Genomic DNA, 20,086 nt, shown 5'->3' with positions numbered 1-20,086 from the left:
CCATCTACATTCTCTTGGCGTGAAATAGAGCAGCTTAATATGACAGTGATATAATGTGCATTTAAGCATACTTATCATGGGAATATACAAGCAAATTTCAAGGATCCGGACCTAGGAGGCTAGGACAGATAAACTGAGATTCTTTTTCTGCAAACATTTTTCCATATCTTTCTCCATTTTCTGGATGGTTTCCATAAAGCAATAAAAGTAACAAAAAATTTGTAGTAATGGATTTCTTTTTGGGCCATCTTTCTGTAAAATATCTGTTTAACCATATACATTCTCATGGGGTGAAATAGAGAAACTTAATATGACTGATAAATAATGCATAAAAGCATACTTGAATTGCATGTGCAGCTGATGTGCATGCACACATGCACACACTCACACAAGAGAGAGGAAAATCTCAGGGTCATCTACCATCAGATTCCTTCATGGTAGGTAACTTCTGCTTGCACATGTGCATGTTTTCTGGCCAGAGTCAAAATTTCAGGACTATGTCCTCATCCTATTTTATGGCAGTGAAGGCCGTAAATCAACAACCCATATAATGGTTTTTTTTTTTTTTTTTTAAATGACTTCTTTTTACAAGGAATTGGGTTCATATTATCTCAGTTCAAAAAGCGCCTACAGTTTTTTGATTTGCAAAAACATGGAATCTTCTTACCTTCATCCTCATGGTTAAAATGATAGTCATATGTTATCTCTTCCCCAGGAAATATGTCTCTTTCAGCAAAAAAGACAACCTGCAAACCAAGAAACCATCAAGTAATCCAGTGTTCCAGCATTCCCAAAGCTTCAGAGCATCATACAAGTTAAAATGCAAGGGACAATCTACACGCAATTTTATGGAATAATGACATGTGATGATCACTACAGTGATTTCTAATGGGTACCCGCTAATAGATTAATATTACCAACCATGTTTCTGTGGAACTTCAAAAATGAAGTGTAAGTTTGTCTAAAGTGGATAAATCTGGCCATAAATTACATTAACTGGAGGATTATCTTTCAAGTAAGGGAGGAAGGATTTTCTCAGAAAGCAAGTGATGCTATTATTAAAGCACCTGGGTAATAGGGATAATATACAAGATATTAGTGACCTCAAATAAATATGTGCAATAGGTAATGCTGCTTGAAACATGCCCAACCATATTAAATAAATATAAATGCTAGAAGTAGTTAAGTCCCTGTTGCATAGTTTGTAGTCACATTAACCATGGTATCCAAATTCCAGACCAAACAAATGATTAACTCGCATAAGACAACCAGAAAACACACTACCATTCTTCTTTCACAGCCATGGCCACATAAAATGAACTATAGCAACCATGGAGAAAAATAATGGAAGATCAGAACTAAGTTCCAACTTACCTTCTTTTCATTTCTCACAGATATCACTTTGGCGACGCAATTTGGCTGGTTACATCAATTCAAAATCAAGTAAGAAAACTGAGTTGAAGCACAGAATGGTTAGATAACACCACAGAAATGACTTCTTTGCACAAGTTCAGAAAAGCCTTTTTTTATTATTTATTGGTAAGTTACACCTGTACACAACAAGTCTTGAACCCACAACCCCATTCTCTACCTAGAACTTGTAACTTATAAGGGGAGGACGTGCCACTTGAGCTTAAAGCTCATTGGCCAGGAAAGCCAATTTTGTGGAAGAAAAACCATCCCTATCAAAATCATTTCGAGAAGCCAAAAAAACTAACACAAATCTGACTTTTTTGTTTTTGTTTTTGTTTTTTTATAAGCATAACACAAATCTGACTATATTCAAACTCAATCTTTTTATTCTTTCTATGCCAATATAAATTTTTTTGGGTTAAATTTTCCAAATTTTTATTTAAATATAATAGCAATTCATAACCAGAAGCTTTCTGTGTTTAATTTGTCTTCTTTCGTTACAAGTGATTGGGGGCGTCAATAGTAGCTGGAACCCAATACAACCAGTCAAGACTAGTATACTATTCGACATAAGTAAATTTAAAAAATCCTTGCTTCAGATACATGCTAGAAATTTTAACATTTCCTAAAGTTTTGGAATAATGGTTAATGTTAAATAAATCATTGTCTTATAGCTAAATTCTTAAGCAAGAAAGCCTCAATCACAATTACCAGGCATGAGTGATTCACAAAACGAGCAATCCCCCCTTTGCGGGTAGCATCAATGATATGCTCTTTATCTATCCTGAAGAAGTAGCAAGCACTCTTGTACTGAAGTTTTCTCCCAGACTGATACTCATTTTCTCTTTTATCAGCCACGCGTAGACCCACTATCTCACCAACATATTCAACAACCTACAAAAGCATGATATATATATCATGAATCCAACATAGCAAACCTGCGGATCTATGACTTAAGGGGTAAGAAGATCAAACCATTTCACCACGGGAAATGAACCGAGATGTGTAAAGACCAAGGGCATGAATGCCAGACTTGTATACAACCAAGTGTTTCCAACCTTTTGCTTGTTTGTAGCGAGCATATTCTTTCTGCACAGAAACAAGGAAAAGCTATAGTGAGAATCAAAACATGAGTTAATCACAAATTCATAATCTAATCGTCTGGTAAAATTCAGCACCTTGAAAAACACAAATTTCAATTAGCAAATCTGCCAAGAAAAAAAAACAAGGGACTATGAAAGGGGAAAAAATACACAATTCTATCTTTTATAAAACCAATGTAACGTAGTACTACATAAGCAACTAGAATGTACCCGACAATCATGCTCAATATCTGATATTGCCAGCTTTGGAAGCCCCTGTGTGCACGTCTTCTGCCCATTAATGTGAATCCAAGCATTTAACTGTTCCTGAGGAACAAGGCATCCACCCTTGCCTTTTGATGGACCATAAAGATCATTCTGGGGGTCATCCCTTTTGCGGCCCTTGTAACCCTATGACAGTACAAAAAGATATATATATGGCTCAGGTCCTCAAAGAGCAGAATTGCGCCCTGCCCCCCCCCCCCTCCCCCAACAAAAAAAAAAACCTCTATTTCTCTCCCAAATAAAACAAAAACAAAAACAAAAAACCCTCAGAAAGAAAACCTCGATTAGTTGGAAGAATACCTCCGTCCTAGCACAGGCAAACTCTTTTTCTCCCTGACAACCAATCTCACTGTTGATGGGATCACAGGCAGACCCAGTAGTGGGGTATGTAGCATGAAGCACACATCTTCCGTAAAACCCAACACTTTCATTATCAACACCTTCAACCTCACTTTGCAACAGACCCTGTGTAATGTGCACAAAAAGAAGTGATCAGGACACAAAGAAGTGATCAGCAATGACCGTCAACAAAGTCATTTTTCTTTTATTTGGAAATCAATTCTCCTGAATAAACTTGACAAATTAATTTTAAAAAAAAAATAATGAGAGTTCAGTAAAAGCACCATGAAACATTCGGACAAAACAAAAGTTTAAAACAAGCGTTCAGACTTCAAGTAAATGGCAGGTCAAGACAAACAAATATCTATGCCCATTGAAAGGACAAGCTATCTCACGTTCCTCGTAAATCAGACAATAAACAAGTCAGTTGTATGCCAGATAAAAACTTTTCCAGGTTATCATGGCTAAATTAAGCAATTAATATACATCTTTTCATAATGTATAACTAAATTAACAAACAAAAAGCACTAAGCCACTTCTGGTAAAAACTATCCTATCAAAAAATATAGACAACTCAGTTGCACAAAGTCCTAATGCCACCTAAGTGAAAATGTATTAAAGATGTGAAAGGAACCATTTGATTTGAGAGATAACATTACCCTACACATGGCAACCCAATACATTATTTGAGTATTAGCAAGGTATTGACTAAAACATCCATCATGAACAAATCAATGGAATGTTATACATGAATTGCAAACACAGGAGAAGATCAAAGGGTAGCATACTCAAGGTAGTGTTGATAACATCAAAGGAAAATACCATAGGATCTCAGGAGCATAAGTGTCAGTAGATAATCAGACCTATTAAAGTAGGCAGAAATAACCTAGTAAAGTAGCCTACAAACTAAAGCAAGTAGAGATGTAGTTACATGCAAAGATTTCACAAAACCATTTTTAAGCGAAATGTATTATCTTAGAAATTCCCTTAACCATTCAAGATAAATAAGACAGTCTAATCAACAACAAGAACACAAGGTCCACAGTTCCATATGGATCACAGACACCACATAAGGCTTCACACCTCTTACAAAACCACACCACAAAAATTTTGTTCATATAGAAGTGTTTTACAGTGTGCAGAAAAAAATATGGTAACTCAAAATGGGAGTTGGGCTTTTTATTACTCATGAAAAACCAAGTTAAGCATTTCAATCCTTTGCAAAAATTTGGCCTTTTTTAACTCATGATAATCAAGTTAAGCATTTCAATCCTTCGCAAAAAGTTGGCCTCTTTTTACTAATGAAAAACCAAGCATTTCAATACTCTGCAGAAAGTTCATATAAGATCAAGAAGTTCCCTTATTAGTGTACCTTAAGGCTTAAATAGACATGCCCAATTAAAAATATTTCAGTAAGGGATACATGAGAAGTATGTAGGAAATCAAGACAGCAAAAGGCTCCACGAGAATACTTATGATAAGAAGGATCATAAATGCTGCTAAATGAATTCAAGGTCTAAACTATTGAAGGGTAGAAACCTTTTGATGAGCACACCATGGATGAAATTGAATTGAGCAACTCAAAACCCTGCACTTTATACATGAACCACCTGACCGATTGCACAAAGAGCAAGCCTGGAAAACAAATGGCAAACATAAAGAAAACTACTAAAAATTCTGAACACATAACAACAAAATAGTTTCAAATCATGAGAGTCCAATGCATTATAGTTTTCAGGAATAATATCTTACCAGTCACAAGAATTTCCACTATTTTTTTTTTTTTTTGGGATAGGTAAGAATTTCCACTTTTAACTTAAGAGAATCCAGTAAAACATGTAGGTCAACAAGCTGAACTATATTATTTTATGAAAGAGCATAATGAGCTTTTAGTTCTAATAGGTCCCAAATTTCTAGCACAAGTCTTCTGAGCCCTTGTAGAGAAGTAAAATTAACAAGTCTTCAAATGCTACAGTTTCCTCTAAGATAAAAGAAAAAAAATTACAGAATAGTCAAAAACAGCCAGTAGGGCACTTCTTTGTCTCATACCATGTGTTACATCTTATAATTAGGTACAGTCAAGATAAACGAAATAGATACATTGGGTTTACATACAAAAAGTACCATTTGTGTGTCACAAGATACAGAGAACCATGTGAAAAATTAGAAATTAAGCTAATTTCCATACATGCATGAAAATCCACTAACCATAACAATAAACTGCTTGGTTATCAGAACAACTATTTCAAAATCCATGTTAACTTCTGAAGTATGTGATAGTATAAGCCATACTCTTGTCTAAAGTGTTCTTAAGCACAATTTCTTACCACATTAGCTCTAGGACTTGAAGCACCAGATACATCAAAAGCACTCATGGTTTCAACATTGGGGCACCGTGTTCCGGGAGTCCAAAGCCCACAAACCATATGAACCCACTGCTTAACTGTTGAATCAAGTACTCCCACTGTTATGCTGTTATGTACCTTTATATTACTAGCACAAGGGGAGTCCTGTTCAACGTCCAATTGTTTTTGCAAATCCATTTTCCTCACTGCTATAGCTGATGACTTTATATTTTCAGGTTGTAGAACAGAAAATGAATTCCCATCAAGTCCAGAACCTGAGGAGTGCAATGTAGTTTGTTCATTTTGTATAGATTCGGCAGAAGAAATCATGTTCTTATGTCTGCAATCTGCTTCACAGTTCCAAGCTTTCAAAATGCTTTTCACAATTGTGCGACTTCGCAATGCTCGAGTCATGGCCCCACCTCCATAGCCACAGAGCACACAAACCTAGGTGGCAATAAACCAAAATAACAAAGGCATTAGGGAATCACAAGATATATATGGCAGAGAAACACAACTAGCTATCTTAAGTCAGTGCCAACAATATGCAAAAATATATGTACAAAGAAAACAGTATCGGTTTTCATACAACTCATCACAAAACCAATATCTGGAAGAAAACCCACATCCCCGGATATACTTATCCTCAGGTCACTAAATTGAATTGTTATATTCAGTAAGCAAGTTCTCATAATTGATTAATATGGAAAGAAGTCTGGAGAACATAGATGAACTACAAGGTTATGCTTACGCCCCTTTAAAGATCTTATAGATCGTCTTGTACATGAATGTAAGAAAGTCGTCATTGAAATAGCTAAGCCCAAACTTATCTCCATTGAGAAGTGCAAGTGACTCATCAAAGTCATCAAATAACTGACGACTAGTTAAAATAATCATTAAAAGAAACCTGTTAAACCCTAGCTAATTTTGAGCTCCAACCTTTTCTTCTAAAAATTTAAACCCTGGATCTACAAATCCTCCTAAACCTTAACCCACCGCAAGCCCACATCAGCAAATCCCTAATTTGTCATACACCAACTCACCAATAATCTCAAAATGGAAGCATGTTTGAGCAAGTTCTTGAAGCATTACTGAGACTAATATTATCATGAAAAGGTGGCTGTGTAAGTGGTAGTATTGGCCAAGAGATGGCAAAAGTGAGACCATGGATGTGCAGTTGTGGCAACATAGTGTCAGTGTCTACCATACAGGGCTAGAGTTGACCACTCTGTTGCAGCTTGAATCATGGCAGGAAAGAACCTGAGAATGAGATAACAAACAATACTTCTGTGTCTGTGTCTGTGTATATACAAACTAAGAGCTAGAGAGCAAGAGAGAGACTCATATTAGAGAGAGCACAAAAAATAAGTAACTGATGACAGCAGTTGACAAGTTGAGTTAGATGACAAATTATATTATGAATATTCAGGTCTCTTACAATATCTTTTGAATTTGTCCTGCATGGTCTGCAATACCAGCGACCTTTAGGTACTTTGGAAACACCATAGCAAGCTTGATGCACCTGCTTATCATGACACATCAATATCATTGAATCATTACCAGTAGCACAAAGAAGAAGTTCAAATTGACATGATTTTAGTGGCTACATACCCTGATTAAACATCGACTGCACTCTAATAAGCAATTAATATCATCTTGGTTTGAACTTCCACAAACACAGCAGAATGCAGCAGAACTTGAAGTGGGCAGGCACTTGTGCTCTTCAGTAGATCTGTAACACAACCATTATGATCAAAATCAATTCATATTAAAATTGCAGCTTGTGAGTAAACCATCCCAAATTATAAATTGGATCCAAAATCACAATCTATTCAAGCTTCCAATCTTCGATGCCATACAAGTATATATAACATAAGTTTGATCAAATTGGTCACAAGGATCAATTTTTGCCTGCTTACTTGTTAGAATAAACTTTGCATAATCCACGCTTGCTATCTTCAGCATTCTTCAAAATTTTCCCCACCTTCATTTCTGGTGTGCACTTTGACATCTTCGAACATGGAAAACTTTTGGAACTATATTTATTTCCTGATAATGAGCAAAAATATCGATGATGTAACAGACAAATGCCCATGTCAAAAGGTTCAATGTAAAATGGTGATATGATGTGCATATAAGTACAGATAACAATAAAGCCATTTTTTTCTAGCGCAAGGAGCATCAACTGTTAATCCACCAATCAGTTCTGATCAACCCTCTCAGAAGTATTAGCATCGGAAGCAGGGCTAAGTACAACAGTAGAAGGCAGTCACCATAACAGGTGAAAGCAATGCACTCTGCTAATATGTCAGGTAGCTATACAGTCACCCAGCTGTAAAAACTTGTTTCTTAAATGGGTTGTCATTATCAACACCCAAAGCCATTCAAAAAAAATAAAGGACACCCATTTTCAGGGCTAAAGGCTATCAACAATTCAATAAAATTTGTAATGCATTATTCAGCTCTCCAAACTAAAATTGTGATACTGAAAATCAAATATAAAAGTACAACATTAAACTTAGTTGAGGGAGTAAATTTGAAGAAATCAAGAAGATTTAAAAAAACATTCGAGAGTACAAACAGAGTATTCCTATTATATTGGGAGAAAGAAAATAAACCTTAAATAATAATAATAATAATTAATATATAAATAAAATTATTTATTTTATAAAGAAAAAGCAGTTAACATTCTATTTTTACCTTTAACTGTCAGCTCATAAATGCTGCGTTTGCGAATTTCCTTACACTTAAGCTTCGATTGCAAAGGAGCATTACTGTGTCGAATAATATAATCTTTCTCTCTTTTATCATCATTCTCTTTCACCAAAATGGATTTAGCAAATTGCTCATCTTCACCGCACCATGCCTTGTCCGTTTCTTCTGTAGAATTGTCGAGATTTATTTTATCACAAATTGCTACACTGCTTCCATTCTTCAAATCAGTGAATTTATCACAGCATAAATCAATTCTAGTAGAGTTTGCCTTTCTCAACTCCCTCGTGGAATTCAGTCTGGGTTTGCAATTTTTGGGGAGTGTACATCTTCTGGCAGTTTTAAGAATCCTGCTGAGAGGAACAATTTTTGCTGGCTTTGACACATCTTTTCCATTTGAAATTTCACCATATTTTCCACATACTACCAGTCTGGCCTTCCTTGAACACAGATTTAATTGTCGACTAGGTGTCCCTACACAACCTACTGAATTGTCTTTCTCAGTCTCTTCAGCCTCTTCATGAGTTGATTCTTGCATCCGAAATTTCCTGAAAGTGCCCGATGTGAAACACTTTCTCAACTTCTTTCTGCCTGAGACTTCAGGGTTTTTACAAAAGTCTGCATCACCATTTAATTCTGTTTGATTATCATCTTCCCTCACTCCTCTTTTATGAGAGTGTGTTGTGGCCGAAGAAAATCTACGTTTGGAATTAGGTCGAATGATACAAGACCCAGAAACAAGAGAGGTCCCCTGGTCAGATTGAATAACCAACTGAATATCTTTGGATGAACAGGAGGGCAATTCAGCAGAATTGGGATTTTGATATGGTTTTACGGAATGAGCTGCAGAGGGAAATGAGGCACTCAGCATCTTCAATTTCATTGCTCTCTTTCTCTTCCCCGATTTCAGGCTGCTAACCATCTTTCGTGATGGATTGCTTTTCTCATAAATTGCAAGCCCAGTATGGATTTGATGCCAACTATGGATTTGATTTCGGTCTTTCTTCCATGTCAAGGAATCCATGAGCTTAAGCTCATCAAGAAGACTACGAGATGATTGATTATTTAGAACATGGGAGGATCCTTCTTTCCTCAAGTTAGTCCTACAGGTAGAGCCCAGGAAATCAGCACTTCTTTCACTTCCAAGTGCATCATCTGATGACCAGCATTTATCAATGCCTGATCCTTCATCAACTATATCATTGCTTACATATCCAGTATCCCCAGCATCAATAGTAGAAAATTCTATATTGTTAACCTCAATTGATGACTGTGTAACAGCAGGGGCAGAACATCCTGATGAAACATTTGAATTTTCTAGCTCTTTTAAGGAGCCAGCAATTTGCACTGCTCCATTGAAGCATTTAGCAGAAGCATCTTTAAGTTGACTACCATCATTTCCTCTTCGATCCAACACATTAGCCAACCGCTCTACAACTATTGCGTTACGAACCCCTTTCACCTTGCTTGGCACATCTCTCCACTCAGATGCATGACAAACTCTGTTTCTATGAAGTTGCCCATTCAACTTCCCACTTCGTTCTGAGGAAATATTTGCATCCCTTAGCAGAAAATGATCTTTAGCAAATTTAGAATTCATAATAATTGAGGCTTCACCACTGCAGGTTCCCATCTGCTCCTTAAAGGCATTGAAAGAGCTACCAACTTGTGAATCAAAATTTCTTCCTAAATTATTTGTGCTCGCTTCACAGCTGCACTTGCCCTGACAATTTTTGTGAGGGACTCTCTGAAAGCATATTTCATGCTCACTTGATCTGCTGACATTGTTATCACTTCTGCCAAGTCTAAAAGCAATAAATACCAGAACAAAAGGTTAGCAGAACAGACCTCACTCGAGCAAATGAATGGGATCTATATTGTCATTTTTACAAAGCCACTAGAAAATGCAGAAATGCAGTGACCAAATGCGAGTGCCCTTATTAGAAAATGCAGAAATCTATATTGTCATTTTTTTATGAGAATAATTTATTAGAAAGAAGGGTTGTCCAAATGCAAGTGCCCTTAAAGAATTACAGACAGACACATTAAAGGGAATACCATCGTGTGTAGCCAGTTCAGATATGGGTTTATATATGAAAAGAGAATAAGCATTGATTCAGTGAATGTAGTCAGTCTGCTAACACAAACCAATCTCATTCACTCCTTCCTCTAGAACATAGCTTGTGAAAAAGTTAATCATACTAACTGTTTAATTAAATTAATAAAAACTAGCATGACCTCAGAAAATAGTTAGTCAGATTCTATGATTGGATCTCTTAAAGCTTGGTAATGACTAATCTCAGCCCCCCACACCCTACTCCATCACATGCATACTTCCATATGTATATACTAACCTAAATATATTTGCAATTTTTCATTTACGTTAGTATGACATCACAAATTTCTGCCACCAGCAAATGCTTGATCAATTCATACAAATTGGCTCAAATGGCACCTCCTTCCCTTGTAAGAGCAAGGTGGAGGGTGAGGTCATGGTTTCAAAACCCACAAGGTACATGTAATTACCAATAAAATATAAAAGATTGGTCCTCTCTACCCCCTTTGAAAGAGCAAGGTGGATCCCCCCCACCCCAACCCCCCTTGAAAGAACAAGGTGGAGGGTGAGGTCATGAGTTTGAAACTCACCAAGTGCATGTATAATTATCAATAAAAAATATGTTTATCCTCTCTCACTCTGTCTCCATATTTTAACAGATGTACATATATACATTTAATATATGTGAAAAAAAATTTGCTTTTTACTTGACTTACCATTAGAAGAACTATGAGATCAATGTCCAAGTGAATATACATGAAGCAAAGTGATTAGACTTTACTTTTTACTTGACTTAATAATGTCCCAAACTGACCTTAACGAGGGCCGCTCATTTAGACTAGGATCATCAGAAAGTTGACAGTGCACATCAATTCCTTCAGGATGTAACGAAATTTTCAGTGTCAATGTTGAGATATTGCAATAGTAGTACAGACATTCATAAACACTATTTTAACTCCGAGCAGGAACAGGAATACTTGGATTCCTGCTTCACCAAACTTTTACATTTACAATAAAAAACAAAATATGCACTTGCCTGTCACAGAAGCCACTTTTTCAATATCATCACCCACCCTGAAAGTGGCAGCAGATTGGAGCAAATTCCTGGAGGGTTCAGAAACGTCTCGTCCACTGGAAAGACTAGGTCTGTGCCTTTGCTCTTGAGAAGTTGAAGGGTCAACAAGAGAATGCTGTACATTAGAAGAGCTACCAAATTTCCCTTGTTCTTGGTTCAATAGGGAAGACAATGCATGTTGTTGCTTGGATAAATCCATTATTTGCCTCAACGCTAGCAATCTCAAATTCTCATCAAGCAAATAAGGGCTCACACCAATACTATCCTGTCTCAAGAAAGATGGAGTCCCATCCAAAGTAGAAGTTGAAGTAACCAAAGGAAATCCCATTGAGACTCCTTGCGATCGCAAATTCGATCTAAGAGCAACATGATCACCTTGTCCGCTACTTCCAAGACAAGGAACCTTCTCGAGATAGCTAACTAAGTTTCTGGCATCAGACACATCTGGTGGTATACTAGTCAACTGACATGAATAACAGCTCTTATCATTTACAGCTGCAAAAAAGGGATCACTGCTTCCACCTAAAATTGAATTGTCTACCTGCTTATGATTGCCATATCCTATGTCTGTTGCAACATAGGGGACATCAGCAACACATCCCACCCCCTTACCCTTGTCTACAAATCTTTGAGAACCCAACGCAGGAATATTCAATTGCCTCTCAAAACCATTACCAGCATTCCAGTAAACATTGAATGGATCACACTCGGCAGCATGAGATTCACGATTTAGTGCCCTAGGCATAACATGCTCAGTGCAATTTACCATATTAACATTAGCTTTAAAGTGTAAACTGTCCTTAGTAGGAGTATGAAAGTCTGTACATGGCAAAACCACAGAACTCTTGGGCACATTGCCTTTTAACTTTTCTAGTCTAGCAGAATCCATAGCATTACTAATTCCAAATGTGTGATTCCCATGAGTCAACTGGTTTGGTTCTTTTTCTGCGCTGGAATTAAATGGGTCAGCATCACGGTGATGATATCGCCTATCTTCATCGCTATAGTTGGCTGCTGCACCAAAAGTTACAAAAGTAACCATTATATGGTTGCTCAGCTAAAATGGAGAAAATAGGTGGAATAAGAAAATAACACATATACCATAGAAAATGAGCAAAGAAAAAAATATATTTATAACAAACCATTATCAATCATCTGCCGATGGAAGCAGGACTTTGGTGGATTGACAAGTTTGTCAAATAGCTGTGGTCCTATAACTGGTAAAACTAAGTTTCCTGAAGTCTGACTGGGTTGGTATGGCTGCCCAAGCCTTAACTCAATGTTTGAAGAAGGAGCATCCCTGCCCACAATCACACTACCTTTTACATTTTTAGTTCTGTTAACATCAGAATCTTTACCAAGGTCTCTTACATTCTGCAAAGCAGAGTGTGAGACAGATGAATTTCCATTTTTCATAATAAAATCATTGTAAGCAGAAATGGACTGACAACCACTATCCAGTCCACTACCAACAAACTTTTGCAGGGTCGAACGCCTAGATGTAGGGAACTCCATTATCTGGTTATCCCCAATGGCATGCAAATTGCTCCATGATGTGCCATTCAAGCTCTTCGGAAGAAATTTGTCACCGTCCTGAACATTCCTCTGTTTTTTATTTTGTGAAGCATCAATAAGCAAATCCTGGTCTGTATGAGGGTTCTTTGGAAAGAAAGCATGGTCTAAAGGCTGTCCAGACCTTACTAAACCTCCAGACGAACCAACTGGATGAGGCAAGTCAGGGCTCTTGCACACATTGGGCATAGTCGCACACGATTTGACAAAGCCAGCAGTCACCGATAATCCTTCAGGCCAGTCCCACTCACTCCGATCTTCTGGAACCCTAATCTAAAGCATTATAAAAACATCACCATCCAGTGTTCTCGTTGCTTCAAACACATGCAAATAAGAATACAACTCTCAATTCCAAAGATAAGGAAAAATGAGTGGTTAAAAAACATAACCTACTATCATAGCAATAAATGCTCAACTCAACTACATCATCCTAGTAAAAAGTTAACTTTTAGGTGCAAGCCCATATGCATATACAGATTTATATTACATACACAAAATATCAAACACCATCTAGTTCAACCACAGTTTAAATGGGATTAGTGTAGTTATTCTTACATCAAATGAAACCAACCTATGCTACGAGGCTATCACATCATAATGTTGGCTTGGTACCATAATGAGAGAATAGACCATCAACTCCTCCCCGACAGGCTTCTAGCTAGAGGCAACTAAATATCTGAAGAAATGCTCCTTAATCTTTAAAAAGGCACATGTATTATGCTACCTGTTTCTTTTCTAAATTATATTATCGTTTTTACCATCAGAAGCTATCACATCATACCAAGACACATACACCATCATTTACAAATTCACACACTTTAGACAAGCATGGGGCAGCATGTAGGCAATATTCAAGGTTTTGAAAAATCATGTGCAAAGATTATATTGAAAAAGGTATGTGTACATGCTACCTGGTTTACATGGGAAATAAAAAAACAATCACCAATATACCAGAAGAACTTTATGAACAACAAATTAGCCATCTCTGTACTAAACTACTAACATGAATGACTAAAGGCCAACACAAACAAAGACGTTAAATTAAGTTTTGTCCAAGGGCAGGGAGTATATTTTTTAACAAATGCATAACAGCAGTCACAAGAAGAGAACTTATGTCACAACAAACAATCAGGAACACAGGATAGCATTACTAATGAGCATATTCATCTGTAGATACACAGAAGACGCCTACGTATGCATGCACACTCAGGTCTTTTAACACGTACACCTTACCCAAATGTGCACACATGCTTGCATATGAAATGAAACAACCACTGAAGCGTTAAGTACATCTTACCTCAAATTTCTGGAAGTAGAGCTTACGCCACTGAGCAATGGTCTCTCCACTGTCCATATGAACGGCATCTCCGGGGTTAACATCACATAATCCTGAATGCTGCAAAATAACAGCAATTAAACCTTTTACTAAGCAAGAAAACATATTAATAAATGCAGAAGTGTCTCATAAAAAGGAAGTCGAAGAAGTTACCTCACAAAATTTAGACACGGACATGTGGAAACAATGGCATGAGCATACAATACCAAGAAGTCCTGTATTGCTGAGAAGTAGATACCCACCTTTTCAAATTAAAAAAAATAATAATAAGATATGAGCACATACGATGAAAATATAATGAATAATTTAACTAATTATGGGAATCAATATGCACTCACTTGTACCCAAGCAAAACACACGAGGGCATCCACTCATGAAACTAGATGAATGCTTCGAAATAGAAGAGTCTGCCTCTAAAGGCAGCTTTTGTGAACATTGAACATTCATGCTGCTGAGCTTCACAGGAATTGTATGATGCCACTCTCCGCTCAAAGAGTAAGGAACCTTCACTTTCTCAGTACCAGGAACTATGTGACTGCTAATAACTGCCTTAGCCAAGTCCGATCCCTGAAAATCATGCAAAGCAGAATTGCCACTGCAATTGGAATTCACCACTGCCCTAGTTGAAACAATATGACATAAATCTTCTCCATTTTGCAGGTTTTGATTGCTTAGATATTCTGACTGTAACCCACTGGATATCAGTGGAATATCACTTCCAACAGAATTCACATTGACATTGCTGTGATTAGTAGCAAGTTTACCATAGGAACCAGATGATTTTGGACATGAAAGTTCCTGAAAATCACACTGCAACAAAGATGGTGACCCAGATAGGAGAGCAAGAAAAGAATTTCCCAGGTCTACACTGCCAGGCTTATGGGTAGTGAAATGATCTTGCATCCTTCCAAACACTGTTGATCTCAAATCTGGTGCAACATGCGGATAAGAATAGCTGAGCATATTTGTCTCCATCTAAATTTAATAAAACAAAAAACAAATTAATGAAAAAATTTCGACAATGATGTCTAGCTCTAACTAATAAAACAGAACACACATGTATCTAGTATCTACATATTCTAAATCACATAAAATTCATCAATAAAGGAGAAACATACACCATAGGCACAAAAGAAGACCAATAAAAAGACAACAAGGTCAACAAATTCCAGTGTTCCATTACTCCTCCAAGCTTGTTAAGACTAGTCATAGCCTCCCAACTTTGATTTTAACGAATTATTCATCCCTCATTCTTAAAATTTTGAAGAGAGTAGCTTCCCTTGTTCCCCGTATCCATGAATCACTTCCAATTGGCAGTATCGCCAGAAAAATATTTTAACATCACCACATTAAATTTGACAGCTGCTCTTAAACAAAGCCACAACAACAGGGCATCAGATGGATCAAGAAAGACTTTGGTGGCAAGAATCCGCAAGAAAGAGTCTAAATCTTCCTCTTGGATACACTGGTGCGAAGTTGTGAAACTAAATTGGAATTGGGCTTTACAGAGCAAAGCCTATGTACTACAGAATTTCTACTTTCATCTGTAACTGGCAGGGCCTATAATTCCAAACCTACTTCTTCAGTATAGAGGCATTGCCCTCTTATACGAAGCATCAGACAGGTGTAGAAAGATTTTGGCCCCAGAACTTATACTATCATCTGTAGCTGGGCAGAGCCTATGTTTCCAAACATACTTCTTTAGTATAGAGGCATTGCCCTCTTAGAGCATCTATTCATAATTGATTCCACCAAATGGCCTCATCTGAGCAACAAGACCACCAGAATTTTAGGCATACTTGAATTGTTTGTACATAATCTCTCTTCAAGATAACTCAATCCTCTTCCTTACAGTAATTGTAAAATTAGCTTTCAGCATTGCCCAGTTCCTTTTTCTCTGTCATTGAATTTCGTTGATCCACAACTTCACAGAAATATAATTCAGCAGTTTGGATTGGTTTGGAATTTATTTAGAATTCTAAGCTAAAATGTCAAAACAACATATAAACTAACTACGTCCTCTCATTCTTTACATATTGTATAATCTATTAATGTTATATAATATTTTTTTTATAATCCCATAATGACCTTGTTTCCTTTAATGATACAGTCTATTCACTAACCAACTAAACATAAAATTTGGCATCAAAACCAGATTTGCTTTGCTTTGTGGAGAGAAAGAGTCAAAAGACTTGGCTGGGGATTAAAGATCCAAACAATGGATTTGGTATTGAACCAACCAATTCCAAATCGAAAGCCCAACTCAATGTCAAATCCAACAGTCCACACAAACCATAAAATTCAATCAAATTTCAAAATTGCAACCTACCAAAACATCAAATCCTTCTTAAGCTTTGCTTTAGTCTAGTACTCAATTCCACGCCATAAGAATTTAAACAAAATCTTTTTTTTTAACAGCCCCTGTTGTGTTGTATTTATCTTTCTTTAAATAAAACTTTCCATTTACCAATCCAAAACAAAATAGAATTTAAAAAATATCTCGCAAACATTTGTGCGCATTGATTGGCTACACTACTGCCACAATTTCATGGGCAATGCTCATAAGAGCATTCGCATCCGGAAAAGCCATCCTATTCTATTGAACCACCTCAAAAAGCTACTTTATCAATTATTCTATTCCATTTTACAATATTCTCAACATCCCAACTTTTAATGTGATTCCATCAAGGTCATTTCACTTTCAATATGATTTCCAAGCATCACTTATCACTAATTACACACACACACACACACACACACACACACACACACGATTTTGTGTAACATTTATTTAAAACAATGTAACTTAAACATTTTATTTTATCTTTTTTATAAATGTATTTTAAAACACTTTATAGACCAAACATCTATTGATCTCCCATAATCATGATATTCTGCAAGATTGGAAGGTATAAAGAGACAAGAGTTAATACTAATATTAACTGTTCAAAAACTAATATTAACAAGAGTTAATACATACACATCTTAAAGACATAGCCATTATCTAATAATTCTCACTCTCATTAACACCAAATTACCATATATAAATGTTACTAAAAACACATTTGACCATTAAACATTCACATTCCCAACATCACATTGTACCAAACCAACAAAGCAAAAGCCATTCCCTCTCCAATATCACATTCACATGCAACGCAAAACGGCACCGAATAGCTCACCTGATCCCGAGGCTCCTGTGATGACGACGGCGTCGATGAGGACGGCAATGTCGAACTGCATTTGAGCTGCCACAGGCTCTCCATCACTCTAAACAATCAAGAAACCCTAACTTTCCTCCATTGAAACCACCAAAAGAAGCTCAAAGTGAACACTCACAAAAGATCAATCACAGAAAATGTCCTTCCACAGTTTTCAATACAGAGAACATAGACATGCGCAGAATAAAGAGACGAGATCAGTGAAGTGTAACTGTAAAGCAATATGGAAACCCTAGACTATCTAGAGAGAGAAAGAGAGAGAGAGAGAGAGAGAGAGTGAGAGCATCTGATTGATGATGGTGTGGTATTTCGAGGCGGAGCTGACCGGACACTGACATTGGCACTGCCACTCTGGCACGCCGCGTGTGTACTGTGTAATTGATTGTCGAATTCAGGCCGTTGGATTGGATAATTTCGTGATTGTAAGAACCATGATTGAAATGGAGCCGTTGATTGTTAATAAAGCTCTGGGGGTGTGGTTTGGTTGGAAAAGTGTCAAGAGTATATAGTCAGGACTGTAGCGTCACAAGGCAAGTAAAGCAGGCCAAGAAGAGAGGATAGGGGTGGGGGTCCAAATGAAACAGCGAATGGGAGGTTGACACGTGTGGATGGTAGATGGGTGACCCTTGAGAGTAAGAATGGTAGGGGAGGAAGGTGGGGCCACTATGATGTTGTGTTTGGATAATGGGAGCATATGCCCTTGCAAGTACAATAATTTATCACCCCCCATATTTTGGGGGAAGAAAGAAGAATACTTGTTCTGGATTGTGTTTTTGTTTCCAAATCTACTCACACATTACAAATCCCTCATTGTACTCAACTGTGTAACACTTTCCCTTCTCATCAAAAAAAAAATGTAACACTTTCCCTACTATTTATTCATTCAATGATTCAATAGTGCAGTTGTAAGGACATTCATGCCAGATCTAGAGTCTCAAAAATTGAATTAATTAGATCAAAAGTCTTCATGAATTCTTGGTCAAACCTTTAAGGCTGTAGACTTTTATCAAGTTTGAGGAGGTTTGACTGTATTTGATCATGATTAACTGATGTTTGATTGAGCTCTTTTACCCCAGTCAAATTTCAAGACAAGAAATACTTGCAAATTCAAGGTTAAACCCCCTACCTTTGACAAAGTTTGGCAAACTTCTGATTGAAAATCTTGTAATTTAACCAGAGTAAGTGTCGCTCTAAATAATGAGCATGACATTTTTCAACAATGTGACATTTCATTATCCTAATTTGTAAAAGACAATCAACCTCAATTTGCCCAATTTTCTTGTCGGGCCATACTCACGCAAGTTGGGTGGAATCGTGATGATTTGACTAATTACGTTTTTCCCTCTATATCGAGATTTTTTCTTGAAGTCTCAACTTAATTTATATAATTAAAAAATGAGAAAGCTATATGAAAAATTTATCATTTTTATTGATTTGGTTAAAAAAAATGTATATCAATTTGAATATGAGTAAGGCATTACATGATTTTGGTCTTATATACAATCTTTAAAAATAAAAGCTTACATGGCCTTGGGTTTTTTTTTTTTTTTTGATGAATACATTGCCTTGGTTTTAGTTACATTCTTAAAATTGAAAACTGCGTGAATATGTACTAATATAAGAACTTTTAATCTAAGTTCAGATGCTAAGTTACAAGATGGAAAAAGGTTAGACACTCACCTGAATAAATACACTGGTGATCAATGGTCATGTAACATCATTTAAACAATCAACATTTTATAAAAGTACTCTAGCTCTAGCATGTGATCATATTAGATGAATTGGAAACTAAAGCATGGTGGTTGTGTGTGTTTAGTGACAAGAACAGGAAAATAAACATTTTTTTTGAAATTGAATTCATGGAATTCTAAGATCGTGTAACATAACCATATGCATTAACATGTGAATAATGCAAGCACGAAAACGTGTACAACATTAGAACAACATTGAAACAAATGGCGTGCTTAGATCCTAATCTCTACCATACAAATGACACCACACATGTTTATAACACTAAAAACATAACTATACTAATCTGCATTCAAATTAAAAACAAACAAGAGGAGGGAGAGTTTATCTAAAGTTTTTGAAGAGTGAAACAAGACAACAAGTTACTCAACTGCAAATCCGAGACTAGGAAAACCGGAATTGGCTCGGCGTGGTATGCGTAATGCGTATGACTAGGAAAACGGGTCACAAGGTGTCTTTCTTTGTTTCCTCTAGAACCATAGGGCAGTGGGTGCTTTCAAATTAGAATTCCACCGCCTTTTATAGCAGGGGGAAAGGTTCTGAGGGGGTTGGTGGCTTGGCTTAGAGTCAAGATGTGCGAAAAGCAAGCAACGCCAAAAAATGAAGGGAATATAAGATAGATGGGTCCAACTGCCGATCCATACTCTGTCTACCAGTTAACAACTTAACATATGGAAATCAAGTCCACGTGTCGATTGGACCCAACACCAGCCACGATTCATTCATTTTTTCTTCGATTTTCAACCCACCTAACCTCAATCAAACTTTATTAGGTCCTAATTATTGTCAAATTAATTACTAAAAAAATAAAGGATTCATTAATGGCTGATGATCGATTTAATCAAATATGTGCATCTGTATCATTAATTTTGGTTCAAACCAATAAGACCAGGACATGTCA

The 20,086-nt window shown here is 36.7% G+C and overlaps 1 protein-coding gene across 6 annotated transcripts; it reads right to left on the bottom strand.

The window, feature by feature from the left end:
* Nucleotides 1–208: 208 nt before the first annotated feature.
* Nucleotides 209–19,702, bottom strand: LOC111993309 (uncharacterized). 6 transcript variants are annotated; one of them, XM_065766722.1, is made up of 20 exons: nt 17,398–18,864; nt 14,554–15,190; nt 14,369–14,457; nt 14,177–14,275; nt 12,450–13,152; nt 11,269–12,321; nt 11,047–11,107; nt 8,165–9,981; nt 7,384–7,513; nt 7,076–7,196; nt 6,903–6,986; nt 5,447–5,911; nt 4,659–4,754; nt 3,081–3,245; nt 2,727–2,906; nt 2,389–2,502; nt 2,125–2,307; nt 1,375–1,419; nt 668–746; nt 209–508 (listed from the first exon to the last, which is right to left on the bottom strand). In XM_065766722.1, the coding sequence occupies exons 1-20, from the start codon at nt 17,479–17,481 to the stop codon at nt 504–506; spliced, it is 6,210 nt and encodes a 2,069-aa protein (XP_065622794.1). In that variant the 5' UTR covers nt 17,482–18,864; the 3' UTR covers nt 209–503. The 6 variants fall into 6 exon arrangements, with proteins under 6 accessions (XP_065622794.1, XP_065622796.1, XP_065622793.1 ...); XM_065766724.1 differs by lacking the exon at nt 17,398–18,864 and adding an exon at nt 19,557–19,702 and having other exon boundaries at nt 209–746; XM_065766721.1 differs by having other exon boundaries at nt 209–746; nt 11,269–12,318.
* Between the last annotated feature and the right edge of the window lie 384 nt (nt 19,703–20,086).

The sequence above is a fragment of the Quercus suber genome, unplaced genomic scaffold (genome assembly GCF_002906115.3).
Source record: "Quercus suber isolate HL8 unplaced genomic scaffold, Cork oak 2.0 scaffold_736, whole genome shotgun sequence".
NCBI lineage: Eukaryota > Viridiplantae > Streptophyta > Magnoliopsida > Fagales > Fagaceae > Quercus > Quercus suber.
Note: the sequence above shows the minus strand (reverse complement) of the source record. Positions and strands in the feature narration are given on the sequence as shown.